Source organism: Puma concolor, chromosome E2 (assembly GCF_028749965.1).
Source record: "Puma concolor isolate L17-30 chromosome E2, mPumCon1.1.hap2, whole genome shotgun sequence".
Taxonomy (NCBI): domain Eukaryota; kingdom Metazoa; phylum Chordata; class Mammalia; order Carnivora; family Felidae; genus Puma; species Puma concolor.
In genome coordinates, this window is record NC_141681.1 from 20,354,870 (window position 1) to 20,378,597 (window position 23,728).

Genomic DNA, 23,728 nt, shown 5'->3' on the forward strand with positions numbered 1-23,728 from the left:
AAGGTCACTGTGCCCTCATGGCTGTCTGTGAGCCCTCTCTCCCACTGCAGTTAGTGTCAGCAGAGTGTGGATTCCAGCTGTCCTTTCTGCTTTATGCCCTTCTACAAACCTCATTTTTCACTTCTGTGAAAGTGTTAGGACCCATTGCTTGGGTTCTGGCAAGGTGAAATGTGGTAACGGTGTATGTTGCCCATATTTGGGCCTGGCCTACTGCAAGGTGCTCAACCTTCTCTCCAGTCTGAATATTTTCCAGTCCATAGCTGAGTGTGTTCTTCCATGTAAAGCAGTGAGTTAAGTTCTAGATAACAGGGGCGCCTGGGTGGCTCAGTCGGTTGAGCGTCTGACTTCGGCTCAGGTCATGATCTCACAGTTTGTGAGTTCGAGCCCCGCGTCGGGCTCTGTGCTGACAGCTCAGAGCCTGGAGCCTGCTTCAGATTCTGTGTCTCCCTCTCTCTCTGCCCCTTCCCTGCTCATACTCTGTCTCTCTCTGTCTCTCAAAAATGAATAAACGTTAAAAAAAAAAAAAGTTTTTTTTAAATTTACAAAAAAAAAGTTCTAGATAACATATACATGCTTCCCAACCTCAAAGCCATTAGGCTCTTGTTAAGGAGGCTGGACCCTTAGGCCTAAAATCTGATGGTCTGAGGGGCTGAGCAAGGGAAGGGCAGAGCTAGGGTGGCCAGTGGCAAGCAATGTATGGCCTAGGAAGTAATGTAAGGGAGGGTCTGTCTTGGAGGGCAGTGGCCCAGTGGCCACCAGTGGCCACCAATCGTGGGCCTGGAGCTGACCACCAGGGGTGGGAATCAGTTTGTTACTACTAATGGTGGGACCTTGGGTATTTCCTGTGGAGGGAATTCTGTGTGCACATTGAACTCTTGGACTGAACCAGTTATGCTGTTCACGTGAGCCGTTCCCTAGAAATTCTTCCCTGATGCTCACCTAGATGCTCGACTTTCGGTTCTAATCTGTATTTGTCTTTTGTTAGATCTGTGTTGAGGGCAATATTGCAAGTGGGAAGACGACATGCCTCGAGTTCTTCTCCAAAACAACAGGGATTGAGGTACGGCCTCCGCACCGGCTCTGAAAGAACCTGTAAAAGCTTGATGGCGTGACTTACAGAGGGTGTAGACCAGCCATATCCAATAGAAATATAATGCAGGCCACATATGTAATGTAAAATTCTAATGGTTTTGCTAAAAAAAAAAAAAAACCCGAACAAACCCAAATATTTAATTTTACGTAATCTAAATGTTATCATGTCAACATGTAATCAATATAAAAATCATCAGTGAATTATTTCACGTTCTGTTTTTCATGCCAGGTCTTTGGAATATGGAACATATTTTATAGTTACAGTGTATCTCAACTTGGACTAGTCACATTTGAAGTTTGTAATAGCTCTAAGTGGCTCCTGGCCACCGTGTCAGACAGTGCAGGTATAGACTTTCCTGCATTCTGGTTAAGAGGGGTCTGCATGTGGAGAAGGAAGTCAGACTGTTGAGAGTGGGGAGCATATTATGGTGTCACATCTGTGATATCCATGTGCACGCTACAGAGTATTGCCATGGGGAGCCAGTTAACATAATCTCTAGTTCATTTACAGCCAGTCACTCAAAATAACCTCACAGATCCTGAAGAAGTGCCTCTACACTAAGACCCTGACTTTTCTCCCTCGTAGATTAAAATCTATCCGGTGTAATTACCTGCGGTGTAATTTTTTCTGTTTATGGCTCTTTTTTGTCACTATAGATCCTACAATTTTCATACCTTTGGAGTCTTTTCTTTCCTTCTTTCCCTTCTTGCTTTTTACTTCTATTAAACATATATATGGTTTGGTAAAAAGAATAAACATTCTGTAGCCCTTGTCTTGTTTGTGCAGGAAAGAGTTCACAGGCCCAAGACTGCTGTCCTCGGAGAGGCTTGTTTGTGAGGTTGGCCCTTGACTGGCGTGTAGGAACTTCGATTTTGGGAGAATTCCACCATTTCCCAACTGATAGAAGTGGCTCTCTGTGCCTAAACTGTCTGTGCAAGCAATATGGTTTAGTCTGGACACCTGCTTTCTTTCTGGGAGTCTGGAATTTTTGGATGTGCCGGCCAGAGACTGCCTACATGCCTGCGCTCTGATCAAAACCCTGAACTCCCAGGCTCGGGCCAGCTTCCCTGGTGGAACACCACCTCACACATCTTGTCACAGGTTGCTACTGGGGGAGTTAAGTGCTTCCTGGGTGACTCCCCTGGAAGAGGCCCTTTGGACACTTGTGCCTGGTTTCCTCGTAGACTTTGTTCACCCTTTTTCTTTGCTGATTTTGTTTAGTACCCTTTCTCTGTAACAAATCTCAGCTGTGATTACCACTATATTCTGTGTCCTATGAGTCCTCATAGTGAATCATCAAACCTTGGGAGGCAGGGGTCTTAGGGACTCCTGACACACCTGAGTGGTGTAACTCCACATGGCACTTTAGGAACACTTAACGTTCTTATGTAAGACCTTGGGGCCAGTGGACAACAATAATAAAAACAACAACAATGGGAGTTCACATCTAATGAGGATAATACTATATGCCAGGCCCTATATGCCTGTGTTGAGGCTTCAATATATTATCTAATTGATTTCATCCTCATAAGAGTAGTCCCAGTGAGGTCGGTGCAATTATCACCTCATTTGCAGAGGAGGAAACCAAGGCTCAGTGAGGCTACATGAATGGCCAGGGTCACACTGCTAGTGTGTGGCAGAGAGCCAGGTCCCAGCCCAGGCTGTCTGGCTCCAGGGGCCACACCCTTGTTTGGTTTTTCTGTAGCGTGAAGAAGGGCTTTGGTGGCTTTAGGAAGAACTCAGCCTTCACATATCAGCTCAGTGCTCTTTGACCTCCCCAGCTAGGTTACCCACCTTGGTGTAGATTTTTCTGGCCCCTCTGTATCTTTGTTTTACACCTCTTCTTGAAGTTTGAAAATATGTGATTTCTGTGATGATACGATTAAGGTCTGCTTCTCCCAGTAAGTTTCAAGTTCCGTAAAAGCAGAGGCGGAGGTGGTTTTTGTTCTTGCCTAGCATGGCACCTGGCACAGTGAGTCCTCAGTAAGTATTGAATGGCAGTGCCATAGATTGAGCACAGGTCAAGGCTGCCTGTGACCAGCCTCTGGTGGGCCTGAGTGGTGCAGCATATGCTACTCAGGACAGCAATGGAGGGCTGAGGGGCAGGCAGTGATTCACAGAGGAAAGGATATTTGAGCTGGATTTTGAAGGATATATAGGAATTTTCTATGTAATGAAAGTTGATGTGAACTGAGGTGAGATGGGCATATTGGGCAGAAAGAACAGCATGAGCAAAGGCACAGAGGTATAAAGTGTCAGAGGACGTTACTCTTCATGGGTTCCATGCATTGCTTTCCTTTGGTCTTTTGTGACCTATAGAACCTGCTTACATGCACTTTCAGGCCTCCAGATAGATCTGGGTACTCTCAAATTCTTGGCCCTGAGAGTACCATTTAAATCCTTTCCAGCACATACCTGTACCCCTAGAAAGGCTCTGGAACAGTTTAGGGAGTAAACTAATGAAACGTGACTCTTAGCTGTCAGTGGGCCCAATGCAGAGTTCAAAGGAGGAAATGGAGGCAGAGCAAATTGCTGAGGTCACGCGAGAGCCCCCAAGCTGGCAAGCTGGGCCTTAAACCACAGCCGGAAGTGTCTCAAGTAGCTTCTGTCTTGGCTTCTATCCCCTGTCTGCCCAGCCTGGCATGGGGACATTAAGGGCTGGGATGGAACACTTGAAGGAGATATTGAGAGAACCTTCCTTGCCCTCAGCTCCCAGGGCACCCAGAAGGGTGGTATGTGTGTATTCAGGGTTGTACAGAGTTCTCAGCTCATTTTTGGAAGTCCTGTGAGAAAGCCATGTCTAGATAGAGTTGTGGCTTCGAAGAGAGGATTGCCCCACTATTTTGGTCTACCCTGGGTGCCCAAATCGTGAGGAACAGTAGACTTCTGATATTTTCTTTCCTTGCAGGTGTTACAGGAGCCAGTGCCCAAGTGGAGAAATGTCCGTGGCCATAATCCTCTGGTGGGTGTGTTGTCTTCTGCGTGAACTGCCAGCTTTGGTTTAAGTGGCTGCGGATGGTGTGCCAGTGTTAGAGTTTGCCCCCTCCCTGCCCAGGCATTTTCCTATCTCTTAGCTGGGGTGGAAGAAAAGAGGGAGGGGCAATTGGAAGATGGCAGCATATTGGTGTTCTGAGGTCAAGGAGCTCTGAGGCCTGGCTGGGCATTTGCAGATCACAGGGACCTTCTGTCAACTATCCTAAACTGTCCCAGGTGGTCAGCCTCAGCTGCCAGGGGTGTCCATTTCCTGTGGCTCATTCTACCCGTATCCTCTTCTAGAAGGAACCCAGTAGAACCTAGGTCTCCCCTAGGACCTGTCTCTAAGTAACAAAGTTGCTCGGTAAACCTCTGATTTGGGTTTGCAGTTGGCAATGCCCAGGGGCTGAATTCGGCTCACCCTGTAGCTACCTCTTGCTTTGCCAAGGGTGGACCTAGCAAGCAGGGGCTACAGTGTGCCTGAGCTCCTTCCTTCCATCCCCATGAGGGAGGCTCTGCTCTGGCTGCTTGGAAGAGATGGGTGGAGGTTGAGTCTGGTAAGAGGGAGCTTAAGAAAGGGATGATGGTTCTGGGGTCCTGCCCCGTGTTGTAGGGATGATTAGTTTCACTTTTCAGGTGAGGAAACTGCAGCTGAAATAAGTTGCCCAAGGTCATATACCTCTGGTAAATGACAGAGCTAGTAGCTCTGACCCGTGGAGCAGGGGGAGCTTGTGCTGGCTCCTCATTTCTGGCAACACAAGTGACATCTCCTTGTGTGGTTCATTAGACTCTGAGTTGCACTAGCAGCAGGGACTATGACTAATATGGCTGACTGTGTTTGCTACAACATAGCGCTCTGTCAGGCACCTAGTAGGTGCTCATTCATTCGTTCATTCAACCAGTATTTATTGAATGCCTGCCATGTGCCAGGCACTGTTTAGACTCTGGAGCAGTGACATCTCAAAGCTCTTGCTCTCTTGGCCTTAATATTCTGGTGTGGGGAGGCAGAAGACAATTCGGTAGTGATTTGGTAGGTGGTGATGGGAGCTGTGAAGATACCTGAAGCAGGCAAAAGGGTATTAATTAAATAAGCAGAAGTTCTCAGAGCCTTTGAATAAAGAATCCCAGAGACGTGAAAATAGTTTCACCTCTGTGCATGTGGGAGAAGATAGAATGCCAGTCGTTCTCTTTGGGCATAATAAAGAAGCCTCAGAAACATTCATATTCTTTAGGAACCAGCTAAGATAGTTAGGTCATAGATGTTAGGGCTCAGAGGTGACATTGTACAGGACACAGTCCCGGTCTCAAGAGTCTGAGTCTCCTCAGGACAAAGAGCATCTCCAAAGACAGTTTTATAATACAGAATATGATAGAATTAGGTATTTCTAGACACGTTTCTGCTCTGGACAGAAGGGCAAGATTGGTAGTTTTGTGAAGTGTCAATTCATCACTTTATCTGAATTGGCTTTCTGATGCAGGGAGATGTTTGTTCAGCCTTCAGATGGAGAGTGTTTCTCCTAAGCTTTCTGAGATTTTCTTTCATCTGCAGGTAGGAGTTTGCAGTTTTCTATGCGGAGCACTGGAATTTCATTAGTTAGCACCGAGAGAGAGAGAGAAAAAAAGGAAAAATGTGGAAACGAGCAGAATTTAAGATTATTAGCAAATGAAAAATGGAACATGGACTGTTTTATATATACTGGCAACAAAGAATGATGGGCATGGGGCTGTTCTTTTGGATAAGATAGTTGGGGAAGGCATCTCTGCCAAGGGGACACTTGAGCACAGACTTAAACATAGAGAGTGAGCAGTACAGATATCTGGAGCAAAAGTGTTCAGTTACAAGTCATAGCAAATGCAAAGGCCCTGAGGTGGGGCCATGCTTGGGTGTTTAGGGGGGACACTCAGGAGGCTTGTGTGGTTGGAAGCACATTGAGTCAGAGGAAGGGTCGTAGGAGACAAGGGAAGATGGAAGTGATTTTCTAGGGCCCTGTGGGCTTTGGTAAGGGGTTTGGTTTTCATTCTGAATTCAGTGGGAAGCCCCTGGAAGGTTCTGAGTGGAGGAACATCAAGAGCTGGGTGAGGTTTAACGGGCTCACTTTGAGTGCTGGATAGAGAACTGACTGCAGGGGACTCAGTAAACACCGAATGACTGTTCCCTCCGACTTTATATAGGCTCCTATACAGCTGTTACTTGGTTGTCCGACTTTATATAGGCTCCTATTACAGCTGTTACTTGGTTGTCCTATAATTGCTCTAGTCTGTCCACACTGTCCTGAGGGCCCTGCAACCATGCTGGCTTCATCCCTGGCCCCATCACAGCCCCATGTGGGTTTCACGAGATGGCCATCAGTGACTGAAGAGACCAGAGTTCTACAGCTCGAGGTTTTTGGGGTAAAGTGCTGCGTTCTCCCTTCTGCAGGGTCTGCTGTACCGTGATGCTTGTCGATGGGGCTTCACGCTGCAGACATATGTGCAGCTCACGATGCTGGACCACCACACTCGTCCCCAGGTACATTCAGATGCTCAGCGTTAGCCTTCTGAAAATGTTCTTGCCGTGGTGGGTATATGATTTCCAGGAAGGGGAACCTTGCAAGGAAGCCTCGCTGGACCTTCAGCACTGTTCAGCCTTCTCTGTCTTTGGGGCCAAGGCTTCCTGTTCCTGGCTCTCTGAGTTCCAGCCTCTAGTGCCCTCCCCCACCAGCCTCAGCTAGCCACTAAGTTGGTAGGGATGTCCCTGTGAGCCTGAGTGTTCACAACCTGACTCCTTCTGGGCTCAACATTATTTAACTCAGTTCTTCTCCAAGTGTGCCTAGACCTGGAGCAGCAGGAACATCTGGAACGTGTTAGAAATTTTCTGGCCCCATCTCAGACCTGCTGAATCAGAAATTCTAGAGATGAGGCCCAGCAATCTGTGTTTTATCAAGCTCTCCAGGTGATTTTAATGCATGCTTTGTTTGTTTGCATGGTTTTTTTTTTTTGGTATGAAATTTATTGTCAAATTGGTTTCCATACAACACCCAGTGCTCATCCCAACAGGTGCCCTCCTCAATGCCCATCATCCACTTTCCCCTCCCCCGCCACCCGCCCACCCCCTATCAGCCCTCAGTTTGTTCTCAGTATTTAAGAGTCTCTTATGGTTTGCCTCCTTCCCTCTCTGTAACTTTTCTTTTTTTCCCCCTTCCCCTCCCCCCTGGTCTTCTATTGAGTTTCTTAGGATCCAATATGAGTGAAAGCATATGGTATCTGTCTTTCTCTGCCTGACTTATTTCACTTAGCACAACACTCTCCAGTTCCATCCACGTTGCTACAAATGGCCAGATTTCATTCTTTCTCATTATCAAGTAGTGTTCCATTGTATGTATAAACCACATCTTCTTTATCCATTCGTCAGTTGATGGATATTTAGGCTCTTTCCATAATTTGGCTATTGTGGAAAGTGCTGCTATAAACATTGGGGTACAAGTGCCCCTATGCATCAGCACTCCTGTATCCCTTGGGTAAATTCCTAGCAGTGCTATTGCTGGGTTATAGGGTAGATCTATTTTTAATTTTTTGAGGAACTTCCACACTGTTTTCCAGAGCGGCTGCACCAGTTTGCATTCCCACCAACAGTGCAAGATGGTTCCCGTTTCTCTACATCCTCGCCAGCATCTATAGTCTCCTGATTTGTTCATTTTAGCCACTCTTGAGAACCACTGATCAAACCTTCACCTTTGGCTCTTGGTTCAAATTCTTGGGAGAAAGAATTTGATTGGCTCAGCTTGGTCCCTGTGTCTACCTGTGGGCCAATCAGGTGTTGGCACAGATCACAGGGAACAAACATGCCGCTTAGACCCCCTCTATTAGCTGGCATGTGAATAGGGACAGAGTCTCTTAAAAGAGAGCTGACTGAAGAGAGCCTGATCGGCACCTGTGGTTCAAAATTGTAAGCACAACCTGGAAGACCAGCATGGATGCTGTCCATGAAGGAGATGGGAGGTCCCTATAGCCTGTTATGTTGACACAGCCACTCAGCTGAGTGGTTTGATCCAGAGCTGGGCAGTTGTGACTATAGCTATCCTTCCACAAATCTGTATCTTTTAAAGATGGAAAGATATGAGCAGAACTGTATGAGTTTCTGTCTCCCCAAATACCTAAGTGATACAGGTCAGAGCATCTGAGGTTGGCACTTTTCCCCCTTTACTCACCCTATTTTTCCTGAACAGGCACTCAACCGCAAATCTAAATTGTGTCTAATATATGTGACTATAAGGGGACATATGTGTGTTTCTCCGTTTAAGGAAGTCTGCCATGGGAGAGGAAGAAAGACAGACAAGGAAGGAGGAACGGAAGGAGAGTTGGATGAGTGGGGTGCTAGCAAAATATGGGTAGCAGAGGGTCATAAATGAGGAGAGGATGGAAAAAAATGGAAAGGAAGATGGATGGACATAAACACCCAGGAAATTCCTGGGTTACGGCTTTGAATATGCCTCTGATTTGCCAGTCCAGGTCCCGTGGGTGCTGTGGGCCAGGCTGAGTGAGGCAGTGTTTGCCCACTTGGGCACAGTCCTTCCCGGTTTGCAAAGGTCTGCAGTGATCCCCAGCCAGCCCTGTGCAGAGGCACAAAGGTCTCACATCTTTGTGGGGTTCCGGAAAGCCAGGCCCTCAGTCACTGATGGCAGAGTCCCCAGCATGTCACACACACTCCAGCCCTCTCGGGGCTTTACCTCGGGCATACATTAAGCAAATGCACACTATTTAGTTCCATAATTACCACACTTTCCACTGGACAGCACTCTGCTGGGCAGCACTTGGTGGTTTTTCTAGCATTTCCCCAAACTGATAATCCATTTGAGCCTCACCTCTCCTATGAAAGAGGCTGCTGCTGATGAGCCCTCTGTCCCTGCATTGCTGCAGCGGCCACCCAGAGCTTCGGGGCGTGGCGGGGGGGGGGGGGGGGAGAGCACAGCTGAGCCCCATGTTAGACCCACATTTCTGCTCTGGTGATTGCCTCACCATCCCATAACTTCTCTATTCTTGTGTTCAGCACAGACCGTAGGCGGGGGGGGGGGGGGGGGGGGGGCAACAAGCATCCTTCAAGCCCTCCTGACCTGAGTCAATGAATCACTTTGTTTTCTTTTAGACATCACCGGTACGATTGATGGAGCGGTCGATTCACAGCGCAAGATATGTTTTTGTAGAAAACCTGTATAGAAGGTACTGTAGTTTACACAGTTGATAAATTATTAAACCCTTAATTTTTTAGAAATGAAATTGGAACTTGTTTACTCCCGTGACAGATATTGAGTACCTCCTGTACGGTCTCTCGCATGTACTGCCATAGGCCTGCTGTGTAACAACCAACCACAAAGCCTCAGTGGCAGACAGCTTTCTGCGTGGATTTTGCTCAGTCATCTGGGGTGGCTGGCCAGGTGGTGGCTCTGCTGTCCGTGATGTCTGGGGGTCGGCTGGTCTAGGACGGCTCCAGCCAGGGTGACTGGGGTGACTCATCTCTCCTCTTTGTGCCTCTCATCCTCCTTCTGGGACCAGCAAGCTAGTCTGGACATTCACTTCTCATGGTGATGGCGGAGAGCAGAGGCACCAGCAGAAATGCACGAGCACTTTTCAGTCCTTGACTACAGATTTGCTGTCACCCCATTGGCCAAAACAGGTCATGCCAGCTGACCCCAGTCTGAGAGTTGTGGAGGGCCCATGTGGATCACATGGCAGAGTGGGAGGATATGGGGCAGAGTGAAGACCCAGGGCAATGGAGTGGTCAGGCTATTACCCTTTCACCCAAAACCGTCTTTTGTCCTCATGGGTGTGGACTCTGTCATATAGACATGGTTAGGGGACTTCTGGTGGCCCACAGTGCTGAGGCCTCAGAGGCTTGGCACCCTCCTGATTTCTGTGCTCAGTTTACTGCTGATTTTAGGGATCTTAGGGAGATGGGCTGCAGGCTTTGGCCTGTGTGCTGGCTCTACATGCTGGCTCCCCCGTCCCTCTCCTCTGCAACTGTCCTGTCACCTCTCCCATCTCTCCCCAACCACCCTGTCTGGATGGGTCGGACTTCTTTCTTATTTTTAATTACTGCTCTTGGGCTTCATAATGTGTAAGACAACTTCTGATCAGGTTGAACTGTATGAAATTATTAATTTTGACCAAATTTGACCCACAAAATGGCAGTTACACATGGTTCAACTTTGTCTATGTTTATTTGTTCAGTTGTCTGTTGTGATTCCCCTGCCCACCCCCGCCAGCTGGACCATAAGCTCCTTGGGCCTTGTGGCAGGTATACTTGCCTAGCATGCACACAGTGTGGGGCCAGCACCTGGGCCATATCGTGAGCTCTTGCTGGGCAGTGGGACTTGCAGCCATTCTTGGGTCTCCTGCCTGGCACATTTCCCAGGCTCTGGCCCCAGCTGTTTCACATCTTCTCCTTTGAGGGGACCACTAAAAAGGCTTCTCTGTTGGTCCCGAGCTGGTGTGTATTGTGCCCGTCTGCCTGTGTGGCCCCCAAAACAACAGCTTCTGCTTCCATCCATTCCGAGCGTTAGACTCATGCCATGAGTCAGGATAGCAGCCAGGGCAAGTCATGACTATGGCTTTGTCCCCCAGCCTTCCAGCAGGAGTGGTCCTGATGCTAGAGCCCCATCCTCCCCCAGCTGCCTGGGGTTTCAGTGGAGCCCAGGTGTCCACTACACTTTCCTTTGCTCCCTGCTCATCAGTGCCTTAGCCAGAGGGAGGACAGGCAGAGGAGAGAAGAGAAAGAATAGAGAAGCCCTGCTGGTGTTTGTTTATTGCTCTGACGTATGGACCCTGGGCAGCAGGGTGGGACTTCACCTGACGAGGCTCTCTGTTTTGTAATTGTTGTCAGCTTGGCCATTTCTGTGTGGCAGCCAGTGGCTCTTTTTGAAGTGGGTAACCTGGAATGGAATGACCGGAGGCCCAGGGGAGAGAGTGAGGTGTGGAGTTCGGGGCACCTGCATCCCATCCTGGCTCTGGAATTTGCTGTCTTTGTGCGCACAGCCGAGTTCCTAAACCTCCCTGAGCCTTTCTTATCTCTAATTCCTGTCGTCCATCTAGAGAGCCTATGGAACAGTTGCCTAGTTTAGGGTTTGTGCCTCTTATGTAGGTCCTTGTTTACCCTGATCTTTGCCAAATTTGCCAGTTAACACCCCCAGCCCCTACCTGCAGGCTGCCCGAGGCCTAGTGAGTTTCCCCAGGAGCCATTGTCTCTGCCTGTCCCAGCAGGTGGTTTTAGCTGATGTCATGGGCTTTGGTTACTCATGCCCATAGTTGTTCATTCCAGCACTTCTGATGGGTGGTTCTGATTTCCTAATCTCTGCGGCTGTGGTTGAGGTCATAGGTCCAGAAAACGTGGGCCTTGCCCTGGCTGTTTTGTGGGTAATGTAGGAAAAGACCATAGCTTTTAGTTTTGTTTTTTAAAACTCTTTTCCTGCCCTGTTAGCTTCATTTTTATCCTTCCCCTGGCCCTCCCAGAATGCCTGGCATCTGTGGTTAGGATTTCGGTGGGACAGTGAACCACAAGAGAAATTTACTGTGTCCATGTTTCTGTTCTCGGGATCTAATTGTTTCAAGTTCATACAGCCTTCAGAGAACGTGGGTTCCCCTGAAGACCTCGTTGGAACCTCAAGGCTGGTTGCTGGTATCACTTGATTCAGTCTAAAACCTGTTGGTTGGTACATGGCATTGGGCACTCCAGAGGCTGCTGGGAACACTGTGGCAGCCTGCGGGGGGCGGGGGGGGGGGTGAGGCCATCTGCCACTTCAGTTTCAGGGAAATCAGAGAAGGTGGTGCTCCTCAAACCCTTTGACTGAAGCCTCCCAGAGGCGAAGGAATGCTCACACAGGTGGCTGCTTCCCCACTTGCCCTCCCAGACCATATAGCCCAAAGAAGCCCACTAACAAACCGGAAGTTGCTTTGAAGTCCCCTCTTTTATCTTAAAAATTCATATGGATTTTGCATTCTGCTCTATAATGTGTTCTGTTTGTATCTGTAACAAACACCATACTGAGCATGTGGTTTGGAGTACCTCCTCCCTCAGCCACGTACCCTAGAGTCCCCAGATTCTGGAGGTGGGAAACTCAAGGAGAGGGGGTCTGAGTAGGACCTCCACAGTGCGGGTGATTCAGCTATGACCCGGACCAGGTTATCTGTGTTCCCTGGAAATGAGGGCGTTTGCTCAAGTGGTTGAAGGGCAGGCCAGGAGCCACATTTATTGTCTGGTTCTTCATACTCCTCTTTGAGTCCTCAGGGCAGCCCTGAGGACTGCCTGGTTTAGGTACTGGGGACCCTGTTTGGCAGAGTAGGAACTGAGATGGGCTCAGAAGACCCATGCTCCTTCCTGACCAGGCGGGTGACTGAGCAGGGGGAGCTGCCCTGTGCCCTGCTGTGTGGGGAGCAATTATGAGGGAGCCGTGGGAGACATTGAGATTTTTCTCCTTAAGGCCAGAGGCTTCAGACTGGTTGGAGGCCCTGAGGAGTCTACTCAGGCGAGTCAGGCCTCTGCCTCTTTCCACCCAGGCCTTATAGTGGGCTTCTCCCAGAGATCACTGTACATCTTGTTAACATGTAGATGCTGCTTTGCTGAGTCCAGGGTGGGGCCTGAGAACCTGAATTTATAACAAGCACCCTAGGTGGCCACCATCCTGGGAGGAGCACACTTGGAGGCATAAGGCTTTAGAAGAAGCCTGCAGCCAGCCTGCAAAGAGCTCTCCGCTCTAGTGCCCAGCCCTTTTCCTCGAGAGTTTTGTTTCTGTGGCTTCCTTGGGGTCAGGAGACTAAGAGCCCAGTCCTGTAGGCTTTCTTGGGTGCAGGCAGTCCGCCCTGGTGAAAGTTCTTCAGTGCAGGGGCTGGGGGTCCTGTTTCCTGCATTCCTTGCTGTTTGTCCATTTCACATTTGTTGTTTCAAGTTTTAGTTGTTGGGGGTTTTGTTGTGTTTTCTTTGTTTTAAGGGTCTCCAAGTTTATTCCTGGGCCAGGAAAGGTGCAGCCAGGTGCAGCCATAGGCCAAAGGTTTTCTGTGTGGGGGCACATTGGAGTGTTTGTAGCCGGAGCTAACGAGGTGATGAGAGCAAGGTAGCGTGGAATGTGGGCTTTCTTCTCGGTCGCTCTCTGTCCAACCCCAGCTTTCCTTGATGTAGTGGGTCAGCCACAGTGAAGTGTTACTGAGAAAGGAGATGTTTTGAGAGTTTTCTGCTCCCCACAAATACGGATTTCTGTGCTTTTGAGCCTAAACCAAATGTGTGCTACACCCGAGTTTGGCTGGATCCTTTGCCCTTGCCTATAATAGGATGTTTCAGTTCCTACCTGTGGGGAGTTCGGCTGGGTACTGGGAACCCCAGCATGGCACATGTAGAGAGTCAGCTCCTGGCTCAGCTCATGCCTCCCTCCATCCTCAGGTGCTCCAGGAAAAAGCTTCCTGATGTGTACTGATGGGGACGGGTACAAGTTGCTGCTGCCCCTTCGGTGTTGGGGTTGAACCTTTTCTCTTTCTTAAAAGCCATTGAAACCTTGGGGAGGGGGGCTGGGTGGAAGGGAGTACGCCAGGCCACACACTGGCATTCTGCATCCCCCAAAGCAAAATTTCTTGAAGGTATCCTTGCCTTTTGGACCTTGAACAAGTAAGGAGCTCTCCTAGGGAGAGACCTGCCTCTTCTGCCCCCCCCCCCCCCCATTGCAGCGAGTTTGGGGCAGGCAGGATGTGAGTGCAATTATGCTGCTAGGGGTGTGAGAGCATGGTGTTAATTGCTGAAGAGGAAGATTCCAGTTACATAGCCTCCTTAACGACCAGGCACTTGTGAGGCCTGGGCACCGCGCTGAAATGAAAAGCTGAAGGTGGTGAGAAGGACTCATGTAGCTAAAGTGGCCACACAGGCAATTGTGTGGCCCAAACCTTGTGGGCTGAATAATTGAATGCCAAGGTTTTACTAGATTGGTTGGCATTTTCGAAGAACAGAAGTAGGGGAACTGAGTGGGGCCCAACTGGAGAAGTGACAGCTGACTCGCCTGGGGTTGCAGATCAGGGACATTGATGAAGACCCTGCATTTGGAACAGTAAGCAGACCCTCCTACCTTCCTAGCTGGCCTAGGGGCTGGGACTCTTCCCCTGCTCTGGTCCAAAGGGGGACTTAGGCCTGGGTCTTGACCCTGAGAGCTGTGCCTTTCCTCCAGCTGCGGCCACAGAGACACAGGAGTGTCCAGAACAGCCCCTTCACTTGACAGACAGGAAGGGCAAGTGATGTAATGCAGAGCATGTGAGTTTTGGGGCCACAGAGAGCCAGGCTTTAATTCCTGCTCAGACTGAGGTGTGTTTCACTGCTCTGGGCCTCAGTTTTCCTCATCTGCAAATTTGGGACTAAAATTGATCATATAAGGTCTTGTGAAAACAAGAGACAATCATGTATACAGGGAGACTGGCATATGAATGAGAGGTTTCTGTTCCAGCCTGTGCTGTGCAAACTGGGGCCTCTGAGGGCCTCAGGAGGAAGATAGCAGCAAACTGTGCCAAGCAAAACAGCCAGCAGGATTCGTGTGGATCCAAGACCTCAGTTTCGCCACCCTGGGTAAGGGGACGGCACCACGAAATCCTCTCATTCCACCCATTCCACTGTTGGGGAGTCAGGTGGTTGAATTTTCCGTAGAGAGGCGCCACCCACTGTGTGTTCTGTGGAAATAAAAGCAGTGGCTTGGGGGCACCTGAGTGGCTTAGTCGGTTAAGTGTCTGACTTTGGCTCAGGTCATGATCTTGCAGTTCGTGAATTTGAGCCTCACGTCGTGCTCTGTGCTAACACCTCAGAACCCGGAGCCTGCTTTGGATTCTGTGTCTGCTTCTCTCTGCCCCTGCCCCACTCATGCTCTGTCTATCTGTCTCTCTCCTTCAAAAATAAGTAAGCATTTTTTAAAAAATTAAAAAAAAAATTAAAACGGTGGCTTATTGGTGGTGCTGGGTGCCCCAATCTAGAGGCAGACACAGGAGGAGCCAGGCAGAATTTCCAGGAGGAAAACCGCGAATATGGATAAAGCAGCACCTGCTGTCTGACATTCCTCAGAGTCACCGAAACCAGGCCTCCGTTTCCTCACTCAGCGTAGCCAGTGACAGGTTGTCCTGGACCCCCTAGCACAGTGCTCCCAGCAATCTCGGAAGGGTTTCCTGGAGGTCTTCCTGCCAACCCGGCTGGCAGGGAGGCTGCCCCCACGGAGGACCTCTCCAGGAGAGCGCTGGAAAGGGATATCCTTCGTCCTGTCTGTGGAGGAAGCTGCCAGTTTGGGCTGGGTTGGGGTGGGACCAGGAGGTCCCTGTGCCCCTCAGGAAGTATCCTGAGATTATCTGGAACTGATTTCCAGGGGAATAGTGGCTCTCAGGCAGGCTCCAGAGACTCCCGCAGATGTGAGCCCCATCCCCATGTCTCTGCATCCTTCCATGCACATCCTGACCCTTTTTTCTGGTAGTGTTGGTCTGGTTTTTCAGTTAACACTGTGCTGCATATGTTCTGCATGGTGACTCAATTCAGCAGTTCCAGCTTCCGGGATCTTCCCAGCTCTGGGATTTGGCAAAATCTGCCTTGAGCCTTGCAGACACATGTGAAGTTCTGCAGGGCAAAGTATGACACCTGACTGTCCAGCAAGCATCAGTGACTTGGGAGGCACTGGGCAGTTCTGCCTCTGGCCCCGCTCACTAGTCCACAGCCCTATGTTGCTAGTCTGTTCTGTGCCTTCAGGCTATTTGGTCTGTGTTTTAGTGGAGAAGGGGAGGGGCCGATTAGCAGCTTGCTTTCGGGAAACCCTCATTCCCTCAGAGTCAATTTTGTTCTGGACAACGAAACTTTGTTTCCCAGTGAAGGAAAACACATGAAGAGAGAGTGGTTTGGTTTCCTGAAATCAGATACTCTGAGCTGCGACTAACTGAAACCCAGCTCCAAGTAACCTGAAGGATGAGGTCATTAGTGGTTATCTTAATGGCAGGCAGGGTTGGTTTCATTCAGTGGCTCCAGCTTTGTTTTCCTACTCTTGTGTCTCATTCATATCCTCAATATGATTCCTCCATGGTGACGAAATGGCTGTGGCAGAACCAGGTTTCTCACTTGCTAGCCAGAGTAGGTGTCTTGCCAGTGGCTTTCCTCTGAGTGTGAGAAAGCATGGTTTCTATCAGCCCCTGCAGGCCTCCCTCATGTCTCACTGGCCCAGGCTGGGCCCGTGTGGCCAGGGGATGCCTTGTACTGATTGGTGCAGCTTGTGAGAGGACAGTACTTCCCTTAGACCAACTGGGCCTCCCCAGAAGCTTGGGGTGGGGTCAGGTTTCCCTGGAACACTCAGACCTGAATAATGGGCTACTTTTTTTTTTTTTTAAGTTTTTTTTTAATGTTTTTTATTTTTAATTTTATTTTTTACTTTTATTTTTTGTTTTTTCAAATTTACGTCCAAACTAGTTAGTATATAGTGCAACAATGATTTCAGGAGTAGATTCCTTAATGCCCCTTACCCATTTAGCCCATCCCCCCTCCCACAACCCCTCCAGTAACCCTCAGTTTGTTCTCCATATTTATGAGTCTCTTCTGTTTTGTCCCCCTCCCTGTTTTGATATTATTTTTGCTTTCCGTCCCTTATGTTCATCTGTTTTGTCTCTTAAAGTCCTCATGTGAGTGAAGTCATATGATTTTTGTCTTTCTCTGACTAATTTCACTTAGCATAATACCCTCCAGTCCCATCCACATAGTTGCAAATGGCAAGATTTCATTCTTTTTGATTGCCGAGTAATACTCCATTGGGTACATATACCGCATCTTCTTTATCCATTCATCCATCGATGGACATTTGGGCTCTTTCCATACTTTGGCTATTGTTGACAGTGCTGCTATAAACATGGGGGTGCATGTTCCCCTTTGAAACAGCACACCTGTATCCCTTGGATAAATGCCTAGTAGTGCAATTGCTGGGTCGTAGGGTAGTTCTATTTTTAATTTTTTGAGGAACCTCCATACTGTTTTCCAGAGTGGCTGCACCAGCTTGCATTCCCACCAACAGTGCAAAAGAGATCCTCTTTCTCCACATCCACGCCAACATCTGTGGTTGCCTGAGTTGTTAACGTTAGCCATTCTGACAGGTGTGAGGTGGTATCTCATTGTGGTTTTGATTTGTATTTCCCTGATGATGAGTGATGTTAAGCATTTTCTCATGTGTTGGTTAGCCATCTGGATGTCTTCTTTGGAGAAGTGTCTACTCATGACTTTTGCTCATTTCTTCCCTGGATTATTTGTTTTTTTGGGTGTTGAGTTTGATAAGTTCTTTATAGACTTTGGATACCAACTCTTTATCTGATATGTCATTTGCAAATATCTTTTCCCATTCCATTGGTTGCCTTTTAGTTTTGCTGATTGTTTCCTTCACTGTGCAAAAGCTTTTTATTTTGATGAGGTCCCAGTAGTTCATTTTTGTTTAATTTGTTTTTTAAATGTTTACTTAATTTTGAGAGAGACAGAGCATGAGCAGGGGAGGGGCAGAGGAAGAGGGAGACACAGAATCTGAAGCAGGCTCCAGGCTCTGAGCTGTCAGCACAGAGCCTGATGTGGGGCTTGAACTCACAGGTGGTGAGATCATGACCCAAGCTGAAGTCGGATGCTTAACCGACTGAGCCACCCAGGCACCCCAATAATGGGCTATAAGGACATAAGAGAAGAGACAGCCGCCTGTCCTCACACCATACCAGCCTGTGGTCACAAAGTCATTACCTTTAGTTCCTGGATTGCATTGGCTCGGGTCCTCTCTGCAGTGTTGTGGGACTTCTTCCAACCACCCTCCTCCACCCACTCATTCCAAGAGCCCTCGCATGTTAATCAGGTCTGCTGGCTGAGATCTGATGCCTGAAGACCTAGGGCACCGACAGCTGCCCCTCTGCCCCCTCTGTTCTCTCAGGCACCGTACACTTTCCTGCTGCTCGGCCCAGGCACAGCTAGCTGTTCTCCCCTGAGGATATCATGGTGTCTCAGGCACTAGGGGCAGTGTCCCTGTCCAGTTTGTGCCATGCCCTGTCGTTTGTGCCCTTCGTCCCCCAGAGCACCCCCCTCCAACTGTCTGAGCTCTTATCTCTGTCCATGCCCATCCCTGCATCCCTCTTCCCCATCAGGTGGGAGTCCATTCACAGCACCTGGCAGGGGGCCAGCTCTAGACCGCCCTTCCACTGGGCTCTTCTCTTGCCCCCACCGTTCATGGGCAACGAGGAGCCCCCTGTGCACCCTGGGGCCCAGGCACGACCATTTTCCTGTAGCCGGTCCTTCCAGACCCTGTTCTGAGTGGATCCAAGATGGTAGGTGGGGTGTTACAAGGGAGAATTCCCCTCCTGGGCCTTGGCAGATCACCTGGCCTTTGACAGGCCTGTGTCCTCTAGCTGCCATTCCTCTGTCTCTTCCCGTTGGTTTCCTCTTGGGGCGCGGGAAACCCGCTGGAGCCGGGGAGAGACGCCAGGCCTCGTGGATGCTTAGACTGTTGTCTTGAATTCTTCCTTCCTTCCTTCCTTTTTCAGTTCACATTTTAAATATGTAGTTATTTCCCCTCCACCCAACCCTTGATTTGAGAACGAATATGTTGCTGATTTTGGAAAATACAGAAAGGTAGAAAGAAAACAAAGTCCCCTCTGGTCCCACAGCTCAGAGAAAAAAGCACTGTATGCATTTTGCTGTTTTTCTTCCCAGTCTTTTTTCATAATATGTGAACGGATTCTTGTGAAAATACAGTTGGGTCACACTATATACAGTTTTTTGTCCTGCTGTTCTCATGGAACATTCGATTGTGAGCATTTTCCATGTCATTAAGTATTATTTTACAATGTTGTCTTTCAGTCACTGCATGGTTTGCTGTTCTGTCAATGGGCCAAGGTTTCGCTTTTCATTGTTTTAGGGGGTGCTGTGGTGGAGATCCATGATTATTTCCACGAAATAAACTTCTAGAGGTGGAATTGATTTGCTGCTCCACCTTCCAAACTGAGTGCTATCCCTGTTCTCTGGGGACAGGCTTCAGAGTCCCTTTCTCTGCCTGTAGTTCAGATCCCAAATGAGCTCTCCCATCGAACAGTTCCATGACTCTTGCTGCATTAGACCATAAGCTGTCCCCCAGCGGTGGAGGGTCCGAGGTGTTTCGGGCCCAATATCACATGGATCGCGGTATACCATTGTGCCCTGGGTCATGCCCTTTATACGGAAGCCATCCACAGGTCCTTCTGATGAATAAAACCCTAATAACTCTCATTATAGTGGGAAGATGCCTGAAGTGGACTATGTGATTCTGGCAGAATGGTTTGATTGGATTGTGAGGAACATCGACGTGTCCATTGATTTGATAGGTGAGAGGCCCCTCCCGACCTTCCTCCCCCAGTGAGGACGCACTTGGCTGGACCACCAACCAGCAGGGACGGTGGGCGGGGCCCTAACCACTGGTGATTCTTTTCCCACACCAATTCAGCCTTCTGTCCAATGGCAGACAGAATCTGGGGGCATTTTGGTTCCTCCTATAGAAGCACCCTCCCTGGGCTTTGTTACTCAAGCTGCTCTCCCCTGGTCCATTGTGATTTGATGTTGTTTTTTCTAGTTTATATGAGAAGGAGGAGGGACAGGATCTGGACATTTACTGAGACCCTTTGTGCCAGACCCTGTGCTAAGCTTTGTGTATGCATGGAAGCTCATTCAGCCTCAGAACAACCCTGTGGGGCTGGTGACATGGAAGGAAAATTAAAGTTGGGATGAGGGTCAAGATGCCTGTCAGGCCACACAGCTGGTTAGTGGTTGGGCTGTGAGCTGGCTGTGGTCTGTGTCTTCTGCTCAGAGCTGCTGGCGGATGTTTCTCTCCACGTCTTGCCCACACACCTTCCTTCCCCCTCCCCTCGGCTTTGACTTCCAAGCCATGACCAGAGTAATTAGAACCATGTATGATTTTTTTTAATTTCAGTTTATCTCCGGACCACCCCTGAGACCTGTTATCAGAGGTTACAGATGAGATGCAGGGAGGAGGAGACAGTCATTTCCCTGGTAAGAGCCCTCTTTAACCTGCTTCAAAATGACCGGGAAACCATGTCCATCGCAGCCCGGCCCTTCCCTCTGTGAGGTCACTGTGCTGTTGTCACAGAGGAAGAAACGGGAACTGAGCATGCAGGAGGGTAAACTCTGACTTCCTCTGTGGCTGGAGACCCTGTGCAGAGTCCAGATCGACCTCACTTCCTGTGGCTCGGGACTCATTGCTTGGTGCCCTCTGTGCTCAGAGGCGTCCCTTCTCCACTCCCTGTCCAGGTGCCCCCAGGTCTCGTCCTGTCCACCTCCTGAAGGTGACCTGCCTCTGGGCCCAGCTCTGGGTCCTCGCTAGAACGTGCCCTCCCACCTGCACTGCATCCCCAGTGCTTAGTGCAGTGCTGGGCTTGGCGGTGGCCTTCTCTACGACTTGCCCAGCATCTTGCCCTTCTGGGTCCTGGCTCAGGGCCACATGGACTGTAGTCAGGACTGTTGTAGCCATTGGACTGCCCTCCTTGTCCTGGTCCTTCACTCCGCACGTTCCCTCCAAAATCTGGTCTCCACATTGCTGCTTGGGTGATGTGTCCAGTATAGAATGCCATTCATGCAGTCTCCCAGCCATAAGCCCTCAGTGCCTTGCCGCTGTCTAGGCTGAAGTCCCCACTGCCCGATTGGTGTTATCTCCCTCCACTTCCTGCTTTTCATGCTCTGGCCATAGAGACTAGTTGTGGCTACACACACACACACACACACACACACACACACACACTCACCATGTAGTTACATAAATGTGCCTTTGTATGGTGGTTTCTTTTGCCTTCCAAGTTCAGCTCAGATGTCATTTTCTCCAGGAGGCCTTCCCTGACCTTCCCTCCATTGTGTTCCTCTAGCCTCTGGGTGTATTATGATCACAGCCCAAGGACAAGCATACTGAAACTATTTGTCTGTATGTTTGTTCCCCATCTATCATCAAACTGTGAGCTTTTTAAGATTAGATCTTATTCCCTTTGCATCCCCAGCATGTTTCCCAGGACTTGGCACCTAGGAGTTGCTCAGTTAGTACTGAACTGAATGCCCTACACGAATGCCTCTGGCGGTACACAGACAGAGGCTGGCAGGCATTTACTGGGGTGTCATGGGGGTCTGAGCTCAGGATGGGCTGGACTTGGGGCCCTGGAAGACCTGTCCTGCTCCTGAGGCCTGCCTAGCCTTATTTTCCTTGGGCACCAGAAAGGTTGATTCCAGCCATGAAGGCATGGGCCTCTCTCTAGGCAGCTCCTTTGAAATCCAGAGACAGGAGTGAAGGGTGCAGTGGAGTGGGGCTGGGCCATGCCAAGGTAGGGCATGGCCACTCTGTGCAGTGATACAGATGTTCTGAAGAAATGACAAGTCTGGAGTCCCTCTAAGCCATTAGCCAAGCCATTATCCTAACATTTCTGACGTGGCCTATAGGACAAACCTGTTGTTGCCAAGGAAGAACTCAGTGGTGGATGGAAAAGGTGTCAGTGCGGTTTCTCTAAGAACTTCCGGGCTGGCAGTAAATTGCTGCTTGGGGAGGTGGTCACGGGCAGCAAAAGCACCTTGGCCTGTGCGTGTGGAAGTGTGTGCTGTCCAGTCCTGCCTGTGCAGAGGCACTAATGGCTTAGGGGCATGTCCGGGCCTCTTTTCCCTTGGGTTCCACCTCGTGGGGCTTTCTGAAGTTGGTCTTCATGGGGCGCCTGGGTGGCTCAGTCGGTTGAGCGTCCGACTTGGGCTTAGGTCACGATCTTGCAGTCTGTGAGTTCGAGCCCTGTGTCGGGCTCTGTGCTGACAGCTCAGAGCCTGGAGCCTGCTTCAGATTCTGTGTCTCCCTCTCTCTGTGCCCCTCCCCTGCTCATGCTCTGTCTCTCTCTCTCTCTCTCTCTCTCTCTGTCAAAAATAAATAAACATTAAAAAATTTTTAAATGAAGTTGGTCTTCATGGTCTAGAGGGTCCACAGGTTGTAAGTCATCTAGGGAGTAGGAGCAGCAGGAATGGGATTCCTAGGCCAGTGAAGGTCACCGTCCTCTTGGAGGGAAGGTCAGAGGGGAGGGGTCAGAGGCTGCCCAGGGCTGGGCTGTCCAGCTGTGGGGCAGCTGTGGGCTCCACCATGAAGGAGCTGATGGCCCTGCTGCTGGAGAAGTGGCAGGAAGTGTGAGAAGCGAGGTGGGAGGGTGTGCGTAAGGCACCAGTGGAGCAGGGAGGGGTGGAGCCCACGGCCCTAGTGAAGCCTCTGACTGTTGCCCTGCCCGAGCTGGCTGGCAGAGGGAGCCGCTGCATTTACTGCTGTCCTCCTGGACCAGGTCAGCGGTTGTAGGCTCCTTTGTCCAAGCCACTGCCCTGTGGTCATCAACATTCACCCCCCCTGCCTAAGACCCTTGGTGGAGAGGTTTGTCCCCCTCCCTGCTCCTGACAGCCTGTGTCTGTGTGTGTCTGTGTGTGTGTGTTTCCTGGCAGGAATACTTGGATGCTCTTCACCGCCTCTATGAGGAGTGGCTCTTCAAAGGAGGCCTTTTCCCTGTGGCAGCCCCTGTTCTGGTAAGTTCCCCTTCTTTTCTAGAAGCAGGAGTGACCCAGGGAATGTCAGCCACTCTGTAGTCCGGGGAAGTACGAGTTCCTTCATAGCTGGAGGATCGAGAAGGAGGAAGCAGGGAGGGTGGAAAGGGCTCTTTCTCTGGCCCGGTCCCCATTCTGGACTGAGTCTCAGAGTTAGTTGGACAGTCCTGAGAGAAGGTGACCTGTCCCAGTGTCATTGCACCGGTGGCCACAGTAGCATCTCACTTATCCAGCCTCACCAGGGAAGGAGTGTCCCCGATGGCTGAAGCCTCTAGACGTGCGTTTTGGCTTTAAGCACTCGAGCTGGGTCTTTGCGATGCAGCCATCCCTTCTTCAGTGGATAGCAGGCGCAGAGCCTCACTGCCCCCTTTCTTGGTGACCCAGGGCGTCTGGAGGAGCACCACTTGCTGTCCTGGGCTGTTACCCAGCGATGCCCTTAGGAGGTGCTGAGGTGTGTAGGACTGTTTGCCCCACACCACTCACGTGTTTGAGCTCCCGCGTTGGCTTTGTATAGCCGCCCCCTTTTCTCCTGCTGACACTCGCCACTTCTAACTGTGTCGCCGTTTCCGCTCCGTCCGTGTTTCCCTGCTTCCCTGTCCCCTCGTTTTCCGATTTGCTGCTGCTGAATTTCTTGAGGCAGGCAGATGGGTGCTAAGACTGTCAGGAGTGCGTGCACAGCGTGGGATGCAAGGGAGGGCCGCACACAGACTTTGGTGCATGGCCTGAGGGACATCTGTTTGGGCTTCTCAAATACTTCTACTCACGGTGCTCGCAGGCCACGAGGTTGCCGAAAAGTGAGATATTACTGTGCTGGAGTTTTGAAGAAGTAAAATCTATTTTTTCCCCCTCATGATTGGATAATATAACATGATGGGGAAAAAAAAACATCATTCGTGGGCTGGCCACAGGGACAGCTGTAGTGGATTCTTAAGTGAAAACACAGTTGAGAATATGAATTGACCTAGAACCAGGTGCTGTTTTGCTTTTATGCTTCCATTTTCTCTGCCTGTGACCTTGGGCTTCTCTGCCTCTCCTGCTTCATCCTGCCTGTCTCTACCTCTCCCCCTCTTCATCGTGAAGGGAGGAGGATGTTG

General features: G+C 49.9%; 1 protein-coding gene across 10 annotated transcripts in view; it reads left to right on the top strand.

Annotated features, from left to right (window-relative positions):
* The window catches only part of TK2 (thymidine kinase 2), a 34,347-nt gene that overhangs the window by 5,582 nt on the left and 5,037 nt on the right, over positions 1-23,728 (top strand). For 5 of the 10 annotated variants that reach the window (XM_086689267.1, XM_086689264.1, XM_025920494.2 and 2 more), the window contains exons 3-9: positions 986-1,060; positions 4,002-4,055; positions 6,486-6,575; positions 9,189-9,262; positions 19,314-19,402; positions 20,005-20,084; positions 22,536-22,616. In XM_086689267.1, the coding sequence (XP_086545393.1) occupies positions 986-1,060; positions 4,002-4,055; positions 6,486-6,575; positions 9,189-9,262; positions 19,314-19,402; positions 20,005-20,084; positions 22,536-22,616 (543 nt within the window). Of the gene's footprint in view, positions 1-985; positions 1,061-4,001; positions 4,056-6,485; positions 6,576-9,188; positions 9,263-19,313; positions 19,403-20,004; positions 20,085-22,535; positions 22,617-23,018; positions 23,086-23,728 lie in introns of all 10 variants that reach the window. The other 5 variants (XM_086689269.1, XM_086689268.1, XM_086689265.1 and 2 more) reach the window with 2 other exon arrangements.